Source organism: Tripterygium wilfordii, chromosome 15 (assembly GCF_013401445.1).
Source record: "Tripterygium wilfordii isolate XIE 37 chromosome 15, ASM1340144v1, whole genome shotgun sequence".
NCBI lineage: Eukaryota > Viridiplantae > Streptophyta > Magnoliopsida > Celastrales > Celastraceae > Tripterygium > Tripterygium wilfordii.
Window position 1 is genome coordinate 11893124 of NC_052246.1, and position 25557 is coordinate 11918680.

At 39.0% G+C, this 25557-nt stretch overlaps 3 protein-coding genes, 2 long non-coding RNA genes and 1 pseudogene across 12 annotated transcripts; 2 read left to right on the top strand and 4 right to left on the bottom strand.

The window, feature by feature from the left end:
• The first annotated feature begins 1831 nt into the window (after window positions 1-1831).
• Window positions 1832-8710, top strand: LOC120016184 (putative pentatricopeptide repeat-containing protein At1g31840). 8 transcript variants are annotated; one of them, XM_038868832.1, is made up of 8 exons: window positions 1832-1990; window positions 2213-2303; window positions 2426-5022; window positions 5307-5406; window positions 6846-6941; window positions 7016-7064; window positions 7396-7524; window positions 8483-8710. In XM_038868832.1, the coding sequence occupies exon 3, from the start codon at window positions 2466-2468 to the stop codon at window positions 4917-4919; it is 2454 nt and encodes an 817-aa protein (XP_038724760.1). In that variant the 5' UTR covers window positions 1832-1990; window positions 2213-2303; window positions 2426-2465; the 3' UTR covers window positions 4920-5022; window positions 5307-5406; window positions 6846-6941; window positions 7016-7064; window positions 7396-7524; window positions 8483-8710. The 8 variants fall into 8 exon arrangements, with proteins under 8 accessions (XP_038724760.1, XP_038724762.1, XP_038724766.1 ...); XM_038868834.1 differs by having other exon boundaries at window positions 7404-7524; XM_038868838.1 differs by having other exon boundaries at window positions 2426-4661; window positions 4803-5022; window positions 7396-8710.
• Window positions 8711-9454: 744 nt separating this feature from the next.
• Window positions 9455-11934, bottom strand: LOC120016186 (annotated as a pseudogene).
• On the top strand, window positions 11758-12853 carry LOC120016187. The gene is made up of 2 exons (XR_005471909.1): window positions 11758-12043; window positions 12355-12853. It is a non-coding gene; the product is annotated as an uncharacterized LOC120016187 (long non-coding RNA).
• A 1308-nt stretch (window positions 12854-14161) lies between these two features.
• Window positions 14162-15371, bottom strand: LOC120017282 (transcription initiation factor IIB-like). The gene is made up of 2 exons (XM_038870456.1): window positions 14501-15371; window positions 14162-14377 (listed from the first exon to the last, which is right to left on the bottom strand). The coding sequence occupies exons 1-2, from the start codon at window positions 15315-15317 to the stop codon at window positions 14241-14243; spliced, it is 954 nt and encodes a 317-aa protein (XP_038726384.1). The 5' UTR covers window positions 15318-15371; the 3' UTR covers window positions 14162-14240.
• Window positions 15372-16573: 1202 nt separating this feature from the next.
• Window positions 16574-17007, bottom strand: LOC120016532. Its single transcript, XR_005472002.1, has 2 exons — window positions 16915-17007; window positions 16574-16815 (listed from the first exon to the last, which is right to left on the bottom strand). It is a non-coding gene; the product is annotated as an uncharacterized LOC120016532 (long non-coding RNA).
• A 23-nt stretch (window positions 17008-17030) lies between these two features.
• LOC120016533 lies at window positions 17031-25033 on the bottom strand. The gene is made up of 10 exons (XM_038869357.1): window positions 24878-25033; window positions 23831-24224; window positions 21803-23575; window positions 21198-21700; window positions 21020-21102; window positions 19007-20707; window positions 18746-18794; window positions 18397-18644; window positions 18073-18174; window positions 17031-17637 (listed from the first exon to the last, which is right to left on the bottom strand). Exons 3-10 carry the CDS (start codon window positions 23205-23207, stop codon window positions 17409-17411), a joined length of 4320 nt encoding a protein of 1439 aa, XP_038725285.1. The 5' UTR covers window positions 23208-23575; window positions 23831-24224; window positions 24878-25033; the 3' UTR covers window positions 17031-17408.
• Between the last annotated feature and the right edge of the window lie 524 nt (window positions 25034-25557).

Genomic DNA, 25557 nt, shown 5'->3' on the forward strand with positions numbered 1-25557 from the left:
ACAAATATAATTTTTAAAAATAAAAATAAAAGTTTTGGGCCTTCCAACAAGAATTTACAGCGGCCTCCCGCCTCTGCACCCCAAAAAATCTCAAAAGGCGTAAACGGAAAAGGCCAATAATGGCGATTCTGTAATATATGACAAACCAAGGGGCAAGGTATCAATTTTCCATTTACTTAAGCTCAATCTCCCTCTCCCTCCTGTAGCAAACTCTCTCTCTCTCTCTCTCTCTCTCTGTGCAACATTTTGCGGGTTGAAACCATGAATTCGAAACTAACGAAACCCAGTAGCTGTTTGAGGAAGACCCGAAGAAGAAGAAGAAGAAGATCAGCAGATGCGGTCTGCAGGGGTTATCAAAGAAGCAAAGTTGATGTGAAGGGCAAGGTCTCAGTCTCAGACAAGTTGGAGGCACTAAAGAAATTGATTCCTGCCCAGAATAATAATGGAAAAAAGACAGTAAAACCAGATGAGTTGTTCCAAGAAACTGCAGATTATATTGTGTTGTTAAAGACCCAGGTCGTGATTTTGCAGAAATTGATCCATTTCTATTGCCCACACTGCCCACTAGGGATGTTATAGAAAAATGACGCATCGTCTTTAATTTTCCTCTGCAGAGCGATCCTTCTCCAGCTACAGGATCAAGGTCACGCATGAAAGGAATGATTTTTATGATTCTCAGTCGTCTAGCATATCGATCATTCCATTCAGGGAAACAGTAACTGATGTAATGCTTTAATTTGCTTCCTTGCTTCGAGTAAAATACCGTAATCAATAACAAAGATCGACACAAGTTATGTGAATTCTTTCTATTCCTTCTTCTGTCATATTTCTTGTGTCTGTCTGACTGAAGACCTGCATTCTTATTATAATACAAATGATGGATTGTCGTTAATTTTGTCACACACTTAGTCCACTCCAAACTTTTGAAATAAAAACTACAATCGTGATGATTTTATAGTGCTATGTGCGTATAATCAATGTGACATATACAGTCAAGGGAACAATATGCTGCTTCTTTCCTTACGTTTAAAAAGAAAACCAAACTTAAAACTTGTGCACAAATCATGTCATATTGCTTACGCCCTTATATTACCAACTACACTTTAAATCCATTATCCAATGGGCCATCAGAGTGATGATATATATATAGATACATTATATAATATCACTCCAAATATGTAAAATAATTGTGAGACACAGGAAAAATGGAAAATACTTAATTTCTGGTCATTGTTATAATAGTTGTTCTCATATATCGCAGGATAAATAATGCCATAGTGGAGTAAGTAATTCAATCGATCTATCATCATTGCCTCTCTGAAATGGTTTTGGAGTGCTTTAATAAAATTCCTTTTCCATGCAAAAAAGGGTAATTCAAATCTCCATCCAAATAACTAAAACCCTATTTTGACATATACATTTTCTTGCTTTGATGTAGTGATGTACAAGTAACCACAACTTTATTTTTTTGCATAACACAAGTTCTAGAGAGACACAAAGTCAGTAATGCAAGTTCAAGAACTTGTGAGGCAAAAATATATCATACTTCACCAGTATTAAAAGATGATACTTTTTTCAATTCAATCCCTCAATTTCAAAATATTTCAACTCAGTCATATTTAAAATTCAGATATATTTCAACTTCATCACTTTCACTCGAGCAAATTTCATAATATTTCAACTCAGTCATTTTTAAAATTCAGATATGTTTGAACTTCATCACTTCCACACGAGCAAATTTCATAAAACCCGGTCAGTCAAACTTTAGTCGACCGTTGGAAGCTGACCAGACGGTGCTTAGGTGGCTTTAGTGGTAAACCAAAGAAAGCCCCAAAAATAGATGTCCACTTCGCAAAACAAAGCCTAAAATTATTTTCTTCAAATCCCTAAAACTCTCTTCTCTAAAAATCGATTACCAGCTCTCTTGGACGACCTCTCAACCGCGAAGCATCTCACTCCTCAACGATTGTGCAACTTCAATTCATCTCCGGTAAGAATCGATTCATCTCTAGTTCTGGGTGTCTCAATTCTTCACTGCTTATTGCTAATTTGGCCCAATCTTCATCTAATTTATATTATGCTCTTTTTTTTTGCTATATATGCTTCTATTATGGTTTTGGTTCTTGGTTTAGGTGAGAAGGGAGTTGTTGCATCTGTTATGTTGTTCTTGAACGTACTACAGGTCTGTTTTCTGTATCCCTTTTTTTTACAGGTGGCAATTGCAAATCCACATCAGCGGAGACGCCAGAACTTTCCGGTGATTTCGGATTCTATCGTTTCTGTGATCGGGATACGGAATCAAGGTATTAATCGTTGCTTCCATTGTGTCGTGAACTTGTGAATTGTTAGCATCTGCTTCGAGTTTGCTAGAGAATTTTAATTTTGTTGCTAGAAGTGTTGATTTTGGTTGGCGTGCGTTTCTCAGGAAATGAACGGATAATGGTCTCTTCGAATGGATTGGAGTAATGATCTCTTATTCAGCTTCAAAGGTTCTTAGAAGCTCTAGTCACTACTATCACTCTTCTTCTTCTTCTGATAAAACCCTAATAGAACGCATCTCTAAAGCCTTCTTCCACGACCAAAACCCCAAACTCTTGAACCCTTCTGAATTACGAGCCCATCACGTGGAACCTGTCCTGGTTAGACTCCATTCACAGCCTCAATCAGCCATTCGCTTCTTCCAATGGGCCGAGAGCATCCTGGAATCTCCTCATTGTGTTCAATCTTGTTTTGCGCTACTCCGTGTATTGCTGGGACACAGAATGTTAGGCCCCGCATCACAGGTGTTCGACAAAATGCTTGCGCGAGTTGGGAATGATGCAGACTTTTTCAGCAAGTTGCATGAGGATTTTCAGAGGTTTAATTTGAATCATGCTATTGTTTGGGAGTTCTTTATTGACAGTTATCATCGAAAAGAGATGATTGCTCATTGTTTCAAGATTCTCATGTGCACATGTGAATTGGGGTCTTCTGTGTCACCTAATGTGGTGTGTAGGGTGATGAATTTGGCTGTAGATACCATGAATTTTTTTATGATTGTTGATAATCTTGAAATTTTGTGTAAAGCAATGAGGGTCAGACATTCTTTTGTTTATGACTTTGTCATGTATTGTTGTGAGAAGAAAGGTATGGTTAAAGAGGGCATCAATTTTCATCGTGCCATGGCTGATAGAGGTTTTACAATTGACATTGTTTCGTGTAATAAGATTCTGAAAGGTCTTTGTCAGGAAAATCAGATGGGAGTGGCATCTAACTATTTTGATATGATACTGATGATAGGTCCAAAGCCAAATGTGGTTACCTTTAGTACCTTGATTAATGCTTATTGCAAGGGGAGAAAATGGGATGAAGCAGTTAAGCTTTATAATGTTATGATAGATAGGAAAGTAACACCTGACTTAATTGTTTATAGCATTCTTATTGATGGTTTATTCAAATGTGGAAGATTGGAGGAGGGGCAGAGGTTTCTTTCGGAAGCATTAGAGAGAAATGTTAAATTGGATGCGGTGTTTTTTAGCACTGTTATGGATATAAAAGTGAAAAGTGGGGATTTGGGGAAGGCAATTGACGTATACAAGAGAATGTTGAAGGAAGGGATTTCTCCCAACATTGTCAGTTACAGCATCCTTATAGAGGGGCTGTGTCAGAAATGTAGGATTTTTGAGGCTTGTGGAATCTTTGCTCAAATTCTGAAACATGGTTATGAGCCATCTATTTTAACCTACACTAGTCTAATTAATGGTTTCTGCAGCTCAGGGAATTTGAGGGATGGATGTTGCTTATACCAGGATTTAATAAAGAAGGGACCTGAGACTGACGTCAATCTTTATAATGTGTTGATACATGGTCTTTGCAAACAAAGGTTGGTAGCTGATGCTCTTAGGTTGCTCTTTCATGCTGTAAGTAAGGGTCTAACACCTAATGTTTTCATTTTTAACACCTTGATGGATGGTTGGTGTCAGCTGGGACGAATGAGTGATGCTGTAATGGTGTACAGGTTGATGGCGACATATCATATAGAACCTGATGTTATAACTCACACTGTGCTCATCAAAGGAATGATTGTCAAAGGGAAATTGAAGGCGGCGTTGTTATTATTTTTCCAAATGATGAAGAGAGGTTTCTTACCAGATGATATGACTTACTGTGTCCTCATTGATGGATTTTGCAAGCAGAACAATCCAACTGTTGCATGGCAAATTTTTGGATTGATGCAAAATAATGGAGTAATTCCTGATATTGCAATATATAATGTTCTTATTAATGTGCTTTTCAAGGACTCTTGCGTGGAAGCTGCAGAAGAACTCTTTGGCCATCTTTTTGAGAGAGGGCCAACACCTGATATTGTAACATACAACACCATGATTTGTGGTTACTGCTCTCTGAAAAGGTTGGATGACGCAGTTCGGCTTTTTGGAAGGCTTACAGGCAGGCTTTTCAGACCCAATGGCATTACTTATACCATGCTGATCAATGGTTTCTGTAAGGAAGGTCGACTGAATGATGCAATGATGATCTTCTCCAACATGTCAGATAACGGTCCGGAACCTAATGTGGTCACATATAGTTGCTTAATTGACGGTTATTTCAAATCTCAAAATATAAAAAGCGCCTTTGAGCTGCATGAAGAGATGCTTCGAAAGAATCTCTCTCCAAACATTGTTAGTTACAGCATTCTTATTGATGGTCTTTGCAAAAGAGGACTCATGGAGGAAGCATTGCTTACCTTCAATTGTGCTCTGGAGAGGCATTTATTGCCTGATCTTATAGCATATACAATTATGATTCTCAATTTTTGCAAGGTTGGGAGACTAGCCGAAGCCAAGATGTTTTATGACAGAATGTTAATGGATGGAATCATTCCAGATGAATGGTTGCAAAGGACGATTGCAGAGTACCAGCTTGAAAAAGTGGCTTAAGATGTTGTTCTCAATTGAGGGATGTGCATAGCCAATATTGTCTCCTGTGTTCAACTAGTCAATATGATCATAGTGTGAATTAACATTCCACACTTCCTACTAGGTAATTTTTGTTATGTGGATTTTGTATCATCATCATTGAAGCGTTATCCCAAACATATATGTTGTTTGTATTCTTATATGTATAAATTAGGTGTTGTCCATTCTACTATTATACTATATTTTTCTAATCGTTATAATTGCCTGAAAACCTTTTTTTACTACTTTGTTAATTAAGTTTGATTTAATGAAAGTCAGGGTTGCTGAGAAGTGAGAATTACTTTTCCATTACCACACCGTCTTCACTTTATTTTTAGCTTTCTAATCATACTCAACACCCTTGCTCAGGTGGTCCATTTGTTTATGTTGATCAACAATTCCTGTTGCAGTACTTTCTGTTGCCATGATGTTTTGTGCAGCAGCACCACGCTGGCTACATAATGACAAGGTTCATTTGATTCTACATCTCCCATTCTTTCATATTTTCATTGCATTCTGTACACCCAGTGGATAAACAATATCTTCTTTCTTGTTTGGCTACCGTCTTGGGTTAGCCTGCTATCTTGGACTAAGTCTCTTGTGCTTCTTGTTCTTTGTAGTATTGTTGCTAAGATTTTATGGAATATTTGCACTTATTCATGATTATTGCTGATATAGAGTAGTTAATGAACCACTTGAAAGCATATCTTTGGATCTTGGTTTCAATGGGAATACCTTGGCAGAAGGTAATGCCTTTGTCGATATATTTGTTTTGGAGGCAATGATGTGAGCTTTATTCTCTGTCTACACCTCTTAATATTTATTGTCAAATGAAGGTCTCGTGGTGAGTACATGCCTTGGTGGTGCTTTGATTGGATCCCTACTTAGTGGTTGGGTTGCAGATGGGTTTGGACGTTGTCGAGCTTTCTAGATAAGCGCAGTACCTATGATTATATTGGAGCATTGTTAAGGCGATACTTTTGCACCATAGAGCAAATGCTTTTAACCCTATAATTTCTATGTGGCTTACTTCATTCTATTTCAATCTGAATGTGAATTCACTGGAGCTTTATGTGGTCTTAGTGGCTTTTACTTTTGGCATGTTCTGGAAATTTTGCATTTAGCTATGGTTTTTTGGGAAAAGGAACTTATTGTTAATAAGAGTAACTAGGATGTTCTTCCCTGTACGGACAGAAGAGAGAAAAAATAACTTTTCTTCTTTTCGTGTCAAATTTATACACTCGGAAGTTTTTGTCAATGACATGATACCCATGCTATTTAAGCAATCTCATGTAAGATTCCTAGGATTTTTCCATGTCTAGCTTGACACCACCCATTCAACTTCCTTCGAGGTGGATCTTCTACCATTTCGTTCGCAATCGACAAAGCATCCAAGATTGGCCTTCTTTCCCCTCACGCATTTTGTCAAGTCCTCATAACTTTTTAAATAGTTCATTTGAGTTCTTTTGCTACAATGTTAGATAACTTTTAGAAGTCTTTGAAAAGGCTTATAAGCTCCTGACATGGATGGATTTAAAACAGTAAATACCAGGATTGGTAGATTACATTGTTGCTGTTCCTTTTTGGTGGAGAAGCAATATTTCGCTTGTTTAGTTTTTTCTTACTTTGATTGTTTTTCAGTCTATTTCCTGTACCTCTATATGAATGTGTGTTTTTTTTTTTTTTTTTTTTACATGGGCAATTGGGCAGCACCCCGTGGTGCCTTTCTCTTAATGTCAACCTTTTACATTCTCAAAAAACTAATGACAAATGGTGAAGGAGTGATTTGGATGGTAGCTAATTATCAATTTATTGCAAATCAGAAGAGTTGTCATTTATCTTATGATTGTGTTGGCTTATTCCTCTAATTCTATACTAAGAAGCTTCATTCATTGTCAAATATTACAGATACAGATAAAAGCATCCCATCAAGTGATGGATGAAACTGAGAAAGAATATAAGAAGATCAATGGGCAGATCAGTGAAACTCAGGAAGCAATGAAGGTATATCAAATACCATAGATAAATCATATCTATCTTGATGTTGCTTCTAATATCATTTATGTTCTTTGTTCCAGGTTTCATACGCAGAGTTCATGTTAGAGGCACAGACCGCTGCATCTCGTGGTACACTTGTATTATTTTGCTTTTTCTCAGATATTTGATATTATAATGACTCGAATAAGGACCAGAACTTTAAGTTGTGACTGCCTTGGTGGGATGAACTTTGTTAAGCATATTTGCCAGTCCTGCTGATGAATTCCACATGATCTCCTATGTCAAAAGTTGGCCTTACTTGAAAGATAACTGAATCTAAACTGCTGCATTCAAAGGGGTAGTCACAGGCATCTTCAGAGTAATGCTTATCCTATGCAGAATTTTAGATCAAATCCTCTGTGCATGTGGATATAAGCTTCAACTTTTGTAACATTGTTTATTACTAATTCAATTTTTTTAGTGTGCAAGACATCCATCACGGAGCTTTCAAAATCTTTTGAGAAGGAAATTGATGGTATCAGGAAGCGTTTTGGAGCTTCATCAACTTAGAATTATCTCGACCGAGCTACTAACAAAGAGAAATTCCTTAGTAAGTGCTTTATCTGCTTGATGCTCTCTTCTGCAACTCTCAAATTGTAATAAATATGCGATATCACTTGTTAAAAGTTATTGATTTATATTATCTAGCTCAGAAAAAACTAACAGATATTACTGCAAAGAGTATTTGATAGCTGAAAAGGCATCCTTGTTAATTAGTTGAGAAGTGAAAATAATTTGCTAGCAAATGGCTCTACCCTCTAAGTAACTTGAGAAGGCCTTAGTGCTGGTGACTGATTTCCTGTATGTGTCGGAAAGGCCTCCAAGTAACTTGAGAAGGCCTTACTCCCTCCTAAACCAATCCATTTTCCTGAGCCCTACCCATGATGTCTGCAAGGTTTTCATGCCTATGTGTTGGATCAACGACACACATGCATGTGTACTCATGTACCCATGTAACTATGTAGAGATATATAATCTAATCGAGTGGTAAAGACAAGCTTTAGGGCTTGATGGAACATAACGATGTAAAAATACTTGGGCTTGTGTCTTCTGAAGGTTGTTTTCCTGTCGAGTTTTAGCAATGACTGTTTCCATCCTTTAGTTATTTAGTACATAAATACATTATACAGAATATCTTCTTGGGTATGGTTATAAAAAGTTGATTTACTTTTTCTTTGCTGAAGTGACGAGTAATGGAAAAGATAAATGGAAATTCAGTGACTGAGAGTGAGGTATGGAAATTATATGAAGTTTTCGCAACTAGTTTAACCGTTCATTTTTTTTGCCTTTGTTAATTTGCAAATGTGGTTCCTATCCTGATCGGTTGTTGCAACGTTTAGCATACCATGTTGGTCTTTTCTGATCTAGAATACCTGAACTATTTGGTATCAAATTGAACTTAAGGGCTCTTGGGTTTGTTTATTTAGAAAACTTCATTACTTTTTCTGTAGTATGATGATCTGGATAATTGGCTGACGTTTTATATTTTTTATTGGACAAATGTACAGAGGAAGCCGGTCATGTATATTACACAAATAGTAGGCTTGGTTGTCATGAAAGAATGTGCGCTTTTCTTTCATGTTGCCTTTATTGTAAAATGAGAAGTCCCTTTAAATTTTGGTGTGAGGTTTAGTTAATTCCTTACATTTGAGTTTGTTTAATGGTATATCCATTCCAAATTACACTCAAAATTTACATTTGAGTTTGTTCAACTGAAAGGATTCACTTCTAACCTACTCAAGCATAACCACTACCAGTTTTTATATTCTGCTTAATGAGTAATGACACGAAATGTCCGTCGAAGTGGCAAAATATGGGTACGTTTAATTGGTAAGACCTATATAAACTCGTTTGGGTTCGGGAAAAGAATCTTTTGAATATTGGGTAGCGTTGTTAAATGGGGTAGAATATGTTATGAAATAGACGGAGTAGCAGAAAATATAGCTCAAAAAGCTATTTCAATAGCGGCTTCAAAAATGGCTATGCAAACTACATATGATAATATCCTTAAGATTGTGTTCCTTCAGAGGAGACATCATAAAAATCTCCTTAAGAGTGTGATTCTTCTCTTTGTTTATCCAATTCTGTTAATTTTTTCTCAAATAAGTACATCGTCATTTTAAAAAATAAATTATATTCAAGGTTTAAATTAATGCCCTTAACTAATTAATCTCTCCACTCTACGAGTAAATACAGTTTTGTTCTTCGTTTTTTTATTTATAAAAAATAGTAATTAAGGGTAAAGTATATTTTAGCATTAAAAATGTTATAGAACTTAGAAATAAATATGAATGAAGAGTAGTGGAGGGTCTCTTTCTCATACTGGCAGAGGGAGGGGGCATGTTGATAGGGCCACCATGTTAGCCTATAAAAAGGAAGGGTTGGTGTCCGCAGCGGTTCTTCAGCTTCTTCATGGTGTTCAGGTATCTATCAACCAATTATTCAGTTTCTCTCCGCATCTTTGATTTTTGTTACTCCCCTTGGATTCATTCCTCTTTTGGTTTGGTTGGTGAGGCTGAGAATTGTTTGGACAAGTATAGAAATCAAATTTACATTTTAGGTTTTGGTGCTTGTACAAAGCATGTAATTATGCGGCTCAACCGTGATTAGGGCAGTGGAAATGGATGTGAAATTGGTTAAGTTTGAAGATGTTTAGAGGACTTTTCTGGAAGAATTGAATTTAGACGCTGTTAGTAAGTTCCCTTCCCTTGCAATCATTTAACAATTGTCTAATAAAGATATTGGAACATTAATACATGCAGAAAAATTTATGTCCTTAGCCATTCAATGAAATTGTTGAAATTTTTGTGGGAAGTTCCTCCTTCTTTGATGCTATTCATGATTTTTTCTTTGAGATCCAACGCCTTTTCTTTGTACCTTTTGTTGTCCAGCAGTTGCTCTATCTTATTGTTAATTTCACTGCTTGTAATGATCCCACTCTGATCTCGGTTAAAGGCCAAGCCGATGCTCCAAATATCACAAATGTAGCTTTGGTTGATGAACTGGTCAGCAAAGTAAGGCCAGCACAATAATGGGACCCCATTACTCACTCCTTCAATGGTGGAATTCCAACCACAATGGGTTATGAAGCAAGCAATGGAAGGATGAGCCAGAACCTTCTGTTGAGGTGCCCAACCAACAATCTGCCCATGATCTCTGAATCTGTGCTGAAATTCTTTCAGGTTTTTTCCTTCTCTAGTGTTGGGACACACAACCCACAGAAATGGACGGCTCGATAATTCAAGCCCAAGGGCTAATTCTTTCATTTGAGTTGGATCAAAAACAGTGATACTTCCAAAAGCAATGTATATGACATTATGACTGATTGTGGTGGCTGTTGATCAAGCCATGTTAAACAAGCTGAATCTTCTGGCCAGAAGTTTCCCGCTGAGTCTCCAAGCTGATTGCTTGCTGCATGTAGAGGGCCTATAGGTAGGATATGTGGAGCTAATGTGAATGCTGCAGGCTCAAGGTCATAAGTTGAGTTGCAAATGAGCCAGTCAGTTAATTTCATAGAGTGGTTGTTTCTAACCATAAGCTGGAAAATATTCTTCTGCGCATTTGTGTTGCCCAGGCAAGCCCACACAAAGTGTTTGGTGTTCATGGCAGGCATGGTTGGTGATAATTTTATCGTCTCTTCTTTTTTAGGAGTTCCTGCAAAGGAAATATCAAATAGGTAGGTAAGCTCTTTCAATTAATTGACTCTGTGATACGAATCCCACATCGGTTGGGAGTGAGGGTGAAGTGCGGTTTATAAGGGGGCCGCCACCTTCAAATGGTACCAAGGGTTTTCCAAAGGAAAAGGATACCTGCGGGTATATTGGGCCAGGGCCTGTGGGCCTTCGGTTTGGGAGTTAGGCTGGGGACTCGAAGCCCAGTCCGTCTGTCTGGGGGCGTGGCCCAGGAACTGCTCAGCCCCTTGTGGGCCGGGGTGGGACCCTTGTTATGCTGAGTTGGTGGGCAGGTACTTATCAAGGTATCGGAGCCTAAACTCTGGGCCTTGTGGGGGGAAGATCGTGCTCTTGGGCTTCGGCCTTACCCTTCGGGGCAGCGATCTGCGAAGTGGCCAGCCATGGAAGTGCCTGTCTAAAGATTGACAGAAGGTCCATGGTGCTTGACCAACGTGGACGTTGGTCTCGAAGGGGGGAGTATTGATACGAATCCCACATCGGTTGGGAGTGAGGGTGAAGTGCGGTTTATAAGGGGGCCGCCACCTTCAAATGGTACCAAGGGTTTTCCAAAGGAAAAGGATACCTGCGGGTATATTGGGCCAGGGCCTGTGGGCCTTCGGTTTGGGAGTTAGGCTGGGGACTCGAAGCCCAGTCCGTCTGTCTGGGGGCGTGGCCCAGGAACTGCTCAGCCCCTTGTGGGCCGGGGTGGGACCCTTGTTATGCTGAGTTGGTGGGCAGGTACTTATCACTCTGTTATCTACATATAAAGTAAATCTTGAACTTACCATCATCATCAATAATTCCATCATTGATGAGCTTTGGGATGCTAAATCCCAACACCAACAGTGCGGCTGCTGCAGGACAGAAGGCAGCTCGTCGGATGCCCTTCTTCTCTGCGATTTCCAGTGCCCATCCAATGGACTGATCAGCCAGTATACAAGTGATCTTTTCTCTCTCCGATCCATTAATTTGTTCGATGAGTTCCTCTATCTTTCCTGGCATAGCCTTCAGTATTGCTCCAGATGCCTTTCCTGGCTGGTTCCTACTCTCTCCAGGTTCCATTCCATCTGAGACTGAGGCTAGATTAATCAGATCCCCTACATCACCTTTCAGGCTATTCTTGACTTGATCATGGTAATACTCTGTGTTTACAAAAGTGATTTTAAATCCAAGTTTGGCTAAGCACAGAGATAGCTCCATTAGAGGAATTACATGGCCTTGAGTTGGATAAGGAACAACCAAAATATGTGGATTTCCCATTTTATTTCTCCCTTTTGCTTTGCAGGTTCTACTTTAAAGATTTGTATCACTCTTACGCAGGCAGCCTAGGGGAGAAGGCGACGAGAATTAGAACATTATTATTCTTCCTACCTTTACTTCAATGGAATCTCAAACTAGGTATTTTTTTTTTCTTGTTTTCATGGCTTTTAAAAACTTTCATTATCTGTCTTTAGTAAGTGATTCGTTGGCATTGTTCTCTCTTTCAAAGTTATAAGCTGTCATTGTGGTTTGTTTATTGATTCATCATTCATGTTTGCTCAGACATCACATTCTCATGCAATTATTGAAGAGCTTCTCAGGATTTAATATTTTGCCTTTCGTTTTCAGTGTGACTGTGACCTCACCAAAATTAGCATATCTTTGAGATGACTACTAGCTGCATATTAAATTGAATACGGTGACACCACCGGGTTTACTTTTTTTGACAGCTAAGTTGGGCCTAAACTCGGGCCAAACAGGTTGCGTGCACAACCTGCCGGCAGATAAGTTGGGTCGATGGGTCGAGATCCAGTGCGATACTGAACGGGGATAGACATACCTCAAGTGCTGGCAGGACCACCAGACTCCCTTGCTGGGAACTTGAAAACCTGAACCTCGTATGCAGTGCCGCGGCTGCTTGTGCCAGACAAATTGAGCTGGAACTACCCGTTTGTTTTTCTTTTTGGTTGGTTTTTCAATTGCAGATCCAGCACCGGCTTATATGAAATCTAAAAGCCCAGAAGCTTTTGCATATCTTTCTGCCATCTCAACCCCATTGTAAGCTATACCATTATGTGATATTAGCAAGGGTAAGCAAAACAAAACCATATTCACCATGTCATATATGCAGTCTTTGATCCTCACTCTCCAATGACCCAGTCTTATTTCTATGTTAAGTAAATCTTAATCCTTGTCAATACAAAACACTTGTGCTGATTTCTCAATAAACAGATGATGATAGTGATGGAATATACAGCCTAGAGATGGTATTGAAAGAATTTCTTAATTAGAACAAGCATGGGAGAAAATAACACAATGCTTTCACAACAGAAAAGGTAAATTGAGTAAATGAAAGAGACTTATATCCTAACAATTTCGTCCATAATCGGTCATAACAGTATTATGTTATTTAATTAAATTAAATTTCGTTATTACGTTGTCTAATTACCTGTTATGACTAAATTTGTTAGGGATACGTAGCGCTTTCGTTGAGTAAATATGGAGTTATTTTATTCCATCACATCATTGGGCTTGATTGAAGTTAGGCTTGTTTTTGGGCCGTAAAAACCCCTTTCAAAATATCTGAGATTGGGCTTGGGCTTCTCTCATTTGGAATCTCAAGAATTTACTGGGCCTGTGTAATTGGATACTGGGCAGCTTTGGAGCCCAAAAGTAACAAATTTGAGACTTTCGCTCGGTCGTATCTAAAAAATTCTCTGCTGGAACTGGGAACTAAAGAGTCTCAGTCAATTGAAGTCGCAGAATAAAAGTGTTTGTGTGGAATCTATGTTGTTATTGTGGCATAATTACAGCCTCTTTTTTTTTTATTTTTTTATTTCATAGAACAAAGACGAGGCCGAAAAGGTACGATGATTGTGTTCCTTCAGTAGCCCATTGCACATCTCCCAACTTACTAGCTTCTTAGAAAAGACATGATGATTGTGGTAGATTAACAAAAATAAGACCATCTGTATAGTCTGTTTGAAGCATGAGGATCTCCTATTGGAGCACAAAATCCTTAGTCCAATTTTAGTTTACTGTCCAGCAATATGGTCTATATACACACAGACATAGTTGTTAAAATTTGACGAAACGATTTGATTCGTAGCTTGAACGGTCTTAATTCACGATTCAATTCATACCGATTCAATTGATACGAATGGGAAAGACGAAGGATTCAATAATGAATTTTTTTATTTTTAAAAAAAATTCAAAACAGCACGTTCTTATTAATTTTTTTTTTAAAATAATAAAAATAAAACCCTTCTCTAAGTTCACTGTTCATGAAAAATCCCTTCTCCATAGATTGTTCGTGCTCATAATATCCAGCATCCGTTGCCAACGACTAATTTATCGTATCAGATCCAGACAAGTAGTATGAAATTCATGTTAGATTGTTTATAAATATGTTTTTTAGTACCATAGCTCTCTATTTTATGTGATTACGATATGTTATTATAAATTAAGTGAATCTTACAATTCACGATTCAAAATTTTGATCAATCGATTCATACGATTCAATTCAATTTAGCACACAGAACTACCAGCACTACAGCAGAAGAGTGAATAGGGGGGCAGATGTATATGCAGCTTTGCGCATTACGAATCAACTTCTTCAAGGTTGGCAAAGTTTCTGCAGAACCTGCTCCTCATTGGCATACCGATTCGGTATAATCCTTGATGCATAGGGATAAAGATCCTTATAGGACTTCTTGATTGTCCCTTCAGCAACTTCAGCTGCCGATGAGATATCTACATCCACATTGCTTTTTGTCAAAACAAAAATCAACAAAGAACAGATTCTCTCAAAATTGGGGTTTTTATTTCTACTATTGTACAATCTAACAAAAAATCAAGAAGTATGAATTTAATTACCTTGAATAGGCTTCTTGTTGTCTGAAAGCTGACTGATCATGTAAATAATTGCAGCCAAGACTGATTTGGGACTCCTCCTAATATCCAGCTCTTCGGATTTCTGTAAAGTTTCTTGAACAACACTGATTTCTTGATTCTTCATTCCAAGGTGAGAGCAAAACCTCCTCACAAGGTCCCCAGCATGTAAAGTTCCTGTCTCAACATCTAATGTCTTCTTGATTTGTTCACTAGCCCTATTGATTTCCTTCTTCGTAGAACCATTAGCAACCACAGATATCTCTTTCAATGTCCGCGGCAATTTAACTTCTCTACAAGCAATAAACAAACAAGCACCGAAGACTGCACTCTGGTTCCTTCCCCTGCATTGTCTCTCATCATCAATCTTCTTGTATATCTCTTTAGCCCTAATCACTATGTTTTTCTGTATACTCAATCCATCCGCCATCGCCTGAATTGCTTCGAAACCCTTAATCAGATTGTCATTATTCGCGCTTAATTTGTGATTTTGAAACCGAGCAAGAGACGAATTCAAGACACTATCAGATACGGCAGTGGCACCACCGCGATTGGAGGTGGAGATAAAGGTTGAGAGATTTGAATTACTCAATAGAGGATCAATTGCAGCTCCTACGCGTTTGGGATCGTTGTCGTTGTTGTCATCGGTGAAGATTCGCCACTCGCATCCTTCGTCAAGGCACCGGTCTTCGAGAACTAATCCGCACTCAGAGCAAATTGTGTCCCCCGCCGCGTGATCGAGCACGATTTCTGTGTTTTTCTTGTTGCATTCTGGACAGAAACTGGAGTACACTGAATCCATAATTTTGTGTTTTTTTGAGGGTTTTAAAGATTAGGGTTTTCTCTGGTTTTACAGTCCGGCGGCGAGGCTGAACGATGAATTAATGAACTTTAACACACAAGGACTCTCCATATATAGAGGGAGGCAAGCGACTTGCCTAACAAGTAATCTGAAGGTGAATAGGAAAGGAATCAATGATTACGTGTGTAACTCTTTTTTTTATTTTATTTTATCTATTTAGTACCGCACATGGAATAATCATAAAAACTTTCTTTACTGACAATCTGGCTAGAGGAGGTGAAGATCCTTCTTCTCCACCTCCAGTATACTTTATTTTCTTTATTTTTAGTGGGGCAGCTTTAGTATGCTTGTCAAAAATTTGAGTTCTTTACGTTTTCTACCTGTGGGTTTATCGACAATGAAGAAGAAGATGATGATGATGGTCAATCTTTTGCGATCTACACTTGGATTTGCTTCTATTTTCATATTTGTCTTGGATACGGTTTCAAACCGATAAATCTTGTTATGCAGAGGCAAGTTTGTTGTTTTCAATCCTTCCCTCCTTAGTGTAAAGACAAGAGTCCTCTATTTATTTTTGTATTGTGTTTTCATTTTTTTTTCAAAGTTAGGTTTTCTACCCGATGTAATACCTCTGTTGTTTGGTATAGGTAGGTTTTAATTTGTTTCGTTTGTTTATGAGTCTTGTCTTGATGAGTTTCGTTTACCTTATTGGGTAGAGAAAATTACCGCTAAATGTGTAATCTATATTGATTTGTCTTTCGACCTTAAAAACAAAAAAAATCGCACTGTTGTAATTTGGATGAATTTGGGTCCCAAATCCCAATGAAGGGATCCACACGTGGTGATGATGGTGGATTATAGTCTACATATACTCTATAGACGGAGTTGTGTGTTAATAATAATATTTTTCATCTCCATCATGTTGGAATGTTTGAGACAAAAGCCCTCTCTCTTACATGGGATGTCAGCAGGAATGTTGTTGGTTTGTTGGCCACACCACCAATCAAAGGAACCCAAAAACATGGGAGCTAACCCTACAAGTATGTATTATTATATGTAAATTGACTGAATTTGGTCTCTTGTTCTTTATTCTGCTTGTGGGTGCCGTTAATTGGATAGATTCAGCTTTCATCATGGGTCGCATACATCACTTTCTCAATCATGAATGGAGCAGATACTGATATTGATGCTGACAAGGTGGAGCAGAACAAGAAGTTAGTTATATTAGTTAGGATTTTGTGTGTCCAAAACACTGACGTGTCACTGCTGCTACTGCTTTCAATCAATTTAAAAAGGACAAGACCAAGACAATCGAGTACTTTGAATCCAAGTAACAATATTATTCCTTTGTGTCATTAAAAAGTCACCCTTTTGTCTTTTACTCCTTAATATAATTCCCTTCTCGTGACATTGAGGGGACACCAGAATCAATGTCTGAAAAACCTTGTACTTTTCAAAGAAATCAATGGAAGCTTCTGCATCCTTTTCAGAGTTGCATCTGTTGCATTCAGCAACAAAATTTTAAGTTTAGGTAACAAGAAAGTACAAGTGCAAAGAGGAGGCTATCTTTAATGAAATGCCAAGTTCAGATCCATACCTTCTTGATTATGCCCGGATTCCCAACAACTGTTCTGTTTGCTTCCAGCTTACAACAGGAGAAATCTGAGAATATGAGACAAAGGAGGGGGGGCGGGGGGGGCGGGGGGGAGAAAATACCAAGAAAGCCTTGGCCAAGATGGTTATAGCATTAAAATATGTAGTTCACATTAAGCTCATTCATGTAACTCCTTAGAAAGAAGAGAAACTAAATGGCACATCCATAATACTGATCCTCTTGCTCTATAGAGTATGTTTACTCCCTAAAATTCTTAAAACCTGATCAAAATATACAAAACCCAATATGTACTTTTCACCAAAAATGAAAACAATCTGCCTTCCTTAATTTACTTTAGGATGGACCCATCATGCATTCCATCTTGCAAGCCAGCACATATGTTAGTCAAGATTGGCCGTTGATATACATGCGGATGAGGGTATGAAATGTAGAGTATCAATGGGAAGAGGATTCAGTTGGAGACCAATCAATTATAATCACAATGAAAGACATTGTACCCCTTCGGGAATGCTCCTAGGCATAGGAAGCGCTGCGACATATCTCTGCGGAAATGATCTAGGCGCACCAGAAGGAAAAGAGGCTCCAGAGGTATCTACTTGTGCCCGACTGTGGCTGTGAAACTTAGCAAAACGATTGATGACAGCAAACTTTTCCAAGTCCTGACATTCCAATCTTAAGTCCACAATTGATGCTGATTTGTCCAATCTGGCATTATCCAGCAGGAATGCAATAACATAGTTAGACACAGATTAGGTGGGTTACATGCCATATAAGACAAAAAACATGAAAATACAAGGATAAATTTAAAGAGTAATGCTACATCCCCATTTTGTGACCCCCAATATGTGGCATTAAAATACTCATTGATTAAAAACACACATGTAGGGCCCACATAACATCTAACACTCCACATTTATTGGGGGTCTTTTGGGGTCACTTTTTGGGGAATGAAGTATTTTCCAAATTTAAAAGGGTATTTAAAATGCCTAAAGAGGTAAATGACATATGAAATACATTTTCTCTGAATTGAATAGGCAATCTGGAAAATATTTTCCCCAGAGGTTGGTATCATAGACTTGTGCAAGTGGAAAATGAAGCTGTAGATTTCATGTGCAGGAGAGTTAATAAATGAATTCTTACCTTTGGAATTCATTTTCTAGCTTGTTCGCTCTACCTATGAGCTCTTCCACTATTTCAGAAAATTGTTGGTCACTACGTTTCTTAGTGTCTTTGAGCTTCTCCCTGATCACAGAAGAATTTAGCAAACGAATTAATGACCGGATAACCAAAAACTACTTTATTTTTTACTGTAAAAAAATCCTACAAGTCTAATTGTTAGAATGCTAAGATTTCTCAATGTGCAATCACGTGCACACCTTGGGTATTCTCTTCGACCTGATAAACGCTTTCTCTCTGATGGAAGAGAACTCCTTTGTATTTAAAGAAAAAGAGATCAGCACTTACATGTTATCGTCATCTGCGGGCACCAGCAAACTATTTCTTGCACAATTGGCGAGGCTACAAGCATCCCCTACAGCCAATTTAGAAACAAAGTATGATACACTTTCATAGTGTGAGGTCACATCGGCTAAGATAAGGGTTGCCGGTGCAGGGCGAAACAATTGATGCATGAGTTGTGTTGTCATTATAAGCCTTCTTTTTGATCGAAGCGATTGTTGTACATCTTCAATAATTTCAACCTCATATTGTAACTGTAATAGGAAGAATCAAAATTATAACCACTTTTGGATCCAACATACAGGAGAATATCTTACGAGAGAAAGTTTTGATATAATCCTTTAACTACAATCACCTTCTCAATCAGCCGATTTGTGGCTTGCGCCCATTCTTGTTCCGCCATGCTGCACAAGAGTATTATTGTTATCAACAAAGGAAAAAAAAAAAATTCTCACACAGGGCTGGTATGATAAGAATTTTAGAAAAAAAGGGGGGGGGGGGGGGGGGTTCAATGCAAAATCCTAACAAATGTCACTTGTGGTTAGAGCAACTAAGCAAGTACTTATAATCAATCATCAATAGACAGAGGGATCGAATACTCAGATAATAGGCTTACCAAATAGTTTGAAGCCCTCTGAAGCCTTCTATCACTTCTTTGTGCCAAGGTAGTGGCTCAATTGTTGCAATTTTGCGCTTCTTCTGTCTCATTATAGCTACACTCTGACTGGCAGCATCTGGGGGCAATACATTAAGGGCCGATAAGTGTTTCTCAGATACCAAAGTGGCAGCTGTTCTTGGCCAAACCCTGCCACCATGAGTAGCATCAGCACCATCCAGGCGTTCCATTGAAGGATGGCTATGCAAATTCTGGGAAGACTTCCCAAGAGATAACTGCCCCACAGCTGTCTTTCCAACCCTATCCTCATAAATAGGCCCCATTTGCCCATTTCTTAAGGCCCCATATTGCTTAAACCAAGAAGGCGCCATTCGCAGATCAATCTGGCCTCGGTCTGTAGTATTAGATACAGCATTGCTGCTGCCAGATTGATCCTGAGAAACATTTTGACTAAATCCGGCTGTCTGTGGGGAATATATATCTCTGACAGCAGGTTGTTGTAAAGCCTTTACGGTCAGAGACTCTCTAGCTCCTGTCAAGAAGTTTAACATTTTGGAATCACCAGATGGAACTGGATCGGCAGGATTGTCATTGTTCCCGATTCTATCAGGCTCGTGCAGGCGAGAATATCCCACCAATGAGCCTGAGGCAAGACCAGCTGCACCTGACCTAAGCTTTTCCACATGTTCTTGTCCTGGAGATAAACCATTTATCTGTGAAGCATCAGGTATCTCAATTGATGTCTGTTGCAGGGACCTTTCTTTTGCAGCCTGTTCGTCTTCACAAGCGAAGCCCTGTGTCTTCACAGAAGATACACCATAATTCTCACATTTTTCAGAGTTACGATCTGTTGAACCTTGAGGAGCCGATGTGCTCAGGATACCATTATTTGATAGATCCAAGGAAGAAGGCACATTAGATGAAACCTCAACAGATTTCACATCCAAAGGCTGTTGCTGAGGAAGTACATTTTTCCACAAACTGTCTGGCCCTGCCGAAATTTCACCCTGCTGAGACATGCCTGAGACGATGGAAGGCTGAGATACTAGGACATTCCCCAAAACTGGGATTTGTTGACTGAGAGGGTTGAGGAACATCTGTTGAGAACTATCTTGGGAAGGAGCATGATTGAACTGTGGATATCTGTTGGCAGAACTGGGTAAGACTCCCTGTGAAGATTGAGATGCCGCGGGTATATTGGACATGAAATGCATTTGAAGTTGATTTTTAAAATATGGTGGACTTGGCGTAACTGATGCATTTGAACCTCCTTGCATATTCAAAATTGAGGAGTTGGCTGTGTGTCCTGGACTACCAAATTGGTTATCATAATGAGCCTCTTGGTGCAGTTTGTGTGACGTAGGCAAAGACTGAACCGCAGATTGGGGAGACAGCCATGTAGGACTTTTCACTCCAAATTCAGTACTTACTAGCTCGGAATTTAGATTACCTGCTGCCTTCCATGAACTCTGTGGGGACAGTACAAGATTTGAATTGAGTGACTGTTGAGATGGAGAAGCCAACCTCAAGCCAAAGCCTTGAGAACTAGAAGACTGAGTATATAATTGGCTGGAAGAGGCATTAGGCATATCTGCCCTGGGCCCCTGAGATGAAGGAATACAGTCACTAGAACCAAAGTTTGACAAAGAGCTATCGTCCCTTGATTGGTCAACCTTGTGAAGAAGCTCAAGCATATTTTGACTGCATTTATGAGATAAAACAAACAGAAAAGGCTAATAAGCAAACATTACATGCAGAATTTGGGAGAAATATCCAAAAAATTAAAAGTAACCAGTTTTTCTGTATAAATAGAAAACATGAACAATGTAGAACAATGAACACCTCCACGTTTATGTAAAATTAATATTAAATGGCAAAATAAAGGAACACAATGCTATGATTTTAGCATGCATGCAATAAATTGACCAGAGTGCAATTCTTCTCCATTGTAATCTCATGCAATTGACTACATTGTTTGAGCAACAACATTTGAGCCATCAGTGAAAAACTGACCTGTGAAAGTTAGATACATGATCACCTCTTGAAGTTGCAACCTCTTGTGCTTTTGAGCCTCTTTGCAAATCAGGTAAGCACCCCTGGAAACAAAGACAACCCGCATTTACTAAAATATGCAATAACCATGACGGTCATTGGCAGAAACACATATTATGTATGGTTAAACAAAATACACCTTAGCCGAGTTGCTGCTGGAAACATCACTCAAAGACTTGAAGTGCCCAAAATGTACTTGTCCACGACCAATCAATTCTTTCAAGGTATAGAAATTATTAGAGTTCTCATTTTGGTAGCATTTCTGCTGTTTTTCATATGTTGCATTAGCTCCCCCATAATAATTATGAGTAACAGGTGGACTATTACCCACCTTATGAATTTTCCCCACCCTCTCATTGCCCTTGTTGTCTACAGAGACAGTGGGCTGTTCCTTGTAATCAGTCTGATTGCTATCTGGTACATATTGATTGGTCGGCAGATGGGCCTTAAAACTGCTTGAATTTGTTGCAGCAGAAAAGTTTGGTATCTGTGAATTCTCTATGTTGGGTGGACTACGATCTGCTCCTGATTGCACTTTCTCAGAGTCTCCAATTGATCTAGAAAATGAACTTGCCCCTCTATTCCCATCGCCCTTCCACAGAAAACCATCAGGAAATGTCCTCTGGTTCATGGCTGCATTACCTGCCAAACAAAGCCCAAAGTGTTTTTTGTTGTTTCGAGTACTTAATGAAGTAACAATTTCACAAGGTGATAGAAACTCAATACTTATATCTTCTAGCTTACCACATGGTTGGCCAACACTGTTTTGTGATTCAATCCTCTGTTTCTGTGCACCAGTTTCTGAATGCAGGTACATTTGACCAGCCAACGAATTATCCAGATGCATAAATGATTGAATTCGTTGATTCTCCTCAATTGACGACTTCTGTTGAGGGTTGCAGTACTCAGTAGCTTCATGAGAGCCATCTTGGCGAACACCCTCCCTACCTTCCACCGAAAATTGAACAGCTGCCTGCTGAAAGCCAGGGAAGCTTGAGTTTATATTCCCATCATTAAACATAGAGAATGGCTTTGAATTAAAGGAGGCATTCTGCAAGTTGCTATCAACCCAGCCAGTTTGTTGCTTCTCGCTGTCCATGAAGTTTGGAAGCGGATTATCATGCGACTGTTCTGTATTCTGGAAAGTTAAGCCACTCCACTCCTCTTGTAGGCCCGTATCACTGCTAGAGGATTCTGCAACAGCAGACTGCATAAGAGCACTCCAGCTGCCACTCTGAATAGAAGGGAATGTATTTGATTGAACTGTATGTTCCAATGAATTGCCAGAAAATCCATTATCCATGTTAGGACGCCTGCCAAAAGAAGAATCCCATATGTTGTCATCCATGTTGTACAATATTTTTTCCTCCATTGGGTCCAAGGGAACAAAACCCTGAGAAGGGCCAAGTTGTTTTGTTGTTTGCTGCATTGAAGGCCAACCAACTTGATCTTGTTTTCCAACAAATTCCTTCAAAGATGCAGATGTTTGTGAAGTACTCCCCTCCTGAGGGTTTCCAGAAAAACTTCCAGTATTTAAACCATGAACAGGTACTTGTCCATAAATATTTCTCCCTTGTGATCCCTGTTTGGATATGAAAGCTCCTTGCGACATGCCAACCTGTTCTCCAGAAACAGCATGCCGATCCCCTAAAAAGGGATTATTGAAGCTTGATGACTGCATCGTAGGTTTCTGTAATTGACCATTGGCATCGGCCATCAAATTAACAGAATCATTAGATAACTCCTGGAGATGTGAATACTGACCCAAATTTCCTCTACCATTAGCAATAGGGGTACCAAATAAAGATATGTCATGCAGCTGAGGAACACCGCCCATAGAATGCAAAGCTTGCCCCTGCTCTTGTGAAAGCATAACTCTATTAGGGATTCCTTGTCCAGCATGAGATGCACCTCGCTGAACCCAATTCTTAAAAACTTGTGATGTATCATGAACAGGTGTTCCATTGATCAGAGGAGGAAATTGACCTCCAGCAGTCTGTTTAGAAAAAGCAGAAAGCTGGTTTAAAGAATTTTGCTGCCTCGTATCACCCAACTGCTGCAGTTGCCGCTGCTGCTGCAGTTCTTGCAGCTGCTTAAACATCACATGCTGCTGCAGCAACTGCATGTCATTATATGCTGACTGCTGCATTATGTGAGAATGGGGGGAGCCTGGCTGTGGCCCCCTCTCAGGTTGCTGGTGCTTCTAGGAAAGTTAAAATCTGTAGAAAATTCAGTAATCTCTGACCTTCCAGAATTTTTTGTCAAGATGGGACTGTCTATACATTCTGTTGCTTGTTGCGATTGAAAGACAGAAGACCCTCAGCAACTGAAATTGTGATGATCATAACCAGTAATTCGTCTTCAATAGCTGGTTGGTTCTGCTTTGTCTGGAAATTTCAGCAGTCAAGCAAAAGTTCATCCGTGTTCAGCCGCTGATTTCTGAAGTTACTTCCGAAATTTTGAGCTCTTGGAGTCAATTCGACAAAAAGCTTTGATCACAGGGAACTTTAACAGAATCTGCAGACAGCAAACAAACAAGCACGGATTTGAATGAAAAAGTTACGAAACCCCAATGAACAAATGAACCCTTACAACAGAAAATAAAAACCACAAGAAAAAGGACCCAATGGTAAATGCAGGCAACCTCCTTACTAAAGAGAGAGTAAAGGACACAATGGTAAATTCAATAAGTTAAACATGTAAACAATACTCATGCACAAGGATCCCGCAGTGGACGGGTTCGGAGACAAGCAAAATGTACGCAGACCTTACCCCAACATAATATGTGGAGAGACTCTTCTAAGAATTGAACCTGTGACCTCTAGGCTGCACCCCTGCAAAATGCAGTAAGCAGTGAAATTTTCATTGTTACCCAATTGTCGTTCAATGAAATACTGTTGATTAAAATCCTGAGGTGCTGCAAACTGCCAGTCTTCCAACCCAGTGACCGTGATTCAGGACTGGCCAGTTACCACCCACACTTTGAGATAGAATCTGGCACTGAGCAATGCTTTCTAGCTTGAAGAGATTCTGTATCCCGTCTTCAATTTCTATATCAGGCATTAAACGGTTACACGCAGTAGTTGCTATTTCAATAGGTAGCACAATCCTACTCCAAAATGACACGTTTCTGCAGATGCACCCCTCAAAATGTCATCATGTCATCCTGCAGAAGATTATTTAGATGAATGAGCCAAAAAGATGCTAGCATACTTGGAACTGCTCTATTGCCATTAATTTCCATCATAGCCTACTTATTATTTGCACTAGATAAACCGATATAAAATTTAGAAAATGCAAAGAAACAAATTCACTAGCATTCACAAGGAACATTTGAAATCTAAAATAATGTACCACAGAAAATAATTAATGCCTAAATAATGACTTTTACACAATCAAATGGAACAATACCAAGATTCACTCAATTTTCCAGATATTCTTTCCATATAATTCCTAGCAACCCGAAAGATATTGCTAAATAGATCACTTCAATGCAAATACATGCGAATTAAAACAACTAAACCTACCAAGAGCGTGCAAGTTATCTTTAAAAAGAGACATACAGCTTAAATTCGAGCAAAATCTACAATAGCAAGAACCATGGAGCTTGAGATAACACATCTGCATCTTAAGAGGAATGCATAAAGAGTGCTTAGACATCAAAAGTCCAAACCAACCTAAATCGACCTCAAAACCCTAAAAATCATCATAATCAAAACCAAAAAACGCAAACCAAAACCTGAATTCCTCACAAGAAAGCCACATATTCGACAAAAACAACATTTCGGAGTTGTCAGAGAAAAAATTAAGAACCCAAACCGGAAATAGCTACTCGAATTAGTCATCCCCAACCAACAGGAGCAGAAAATCTCGCCCGGACTGAGAGGAGAGAAACGAAAATCAGACCAGAGCCGAAGATAAAGCAATCGATGCAGTGCCCAAAATGTAATTTCAAATAAGTTACAAGCCAAAATCATAAATCAAATAAAAGTTGGCACAACAGTAGGCTCGGAACCAAAAGCTTGGGTTAGAAATTAGGTTTGGAGCGAATAAACATTTCCCATGTTTCTTTTAGCATAGGTATACAAGCCGTTCGATTCATCTGACTGAAATGAACGGTGGGATTCGTATGGAACACGTATGCCTTACGTGGTTCGTACCGAGTTAAGGGGGCCTGCAGTGTAGGCCATGCTGCAGGTCCTGAAGTTTAAATCACAGACGTCCTTCTGTTTAAATTGAAGGTCTGTGATTCTACTTCAGGCCCTGCAGCCCTCATCATGTGGGGCCCTTCATCAGGATTGGAGCCCTTTGTGAAATAGAAAAGTGGATGGTGTATGCGGATACCACGCGCTTTTTGGCACGCGTGGGTTTGAGTGTACATTATTTTTAAGTCAACTTTTTTGGTCTTTTTTGTTAAATTTAAATCAAAATTTTTTCCCCTTTTTAGAGTTTGGGGGGTGCCAAAGAATTTTCAAAATCTTTTGGGCTTTTAAAGTGAG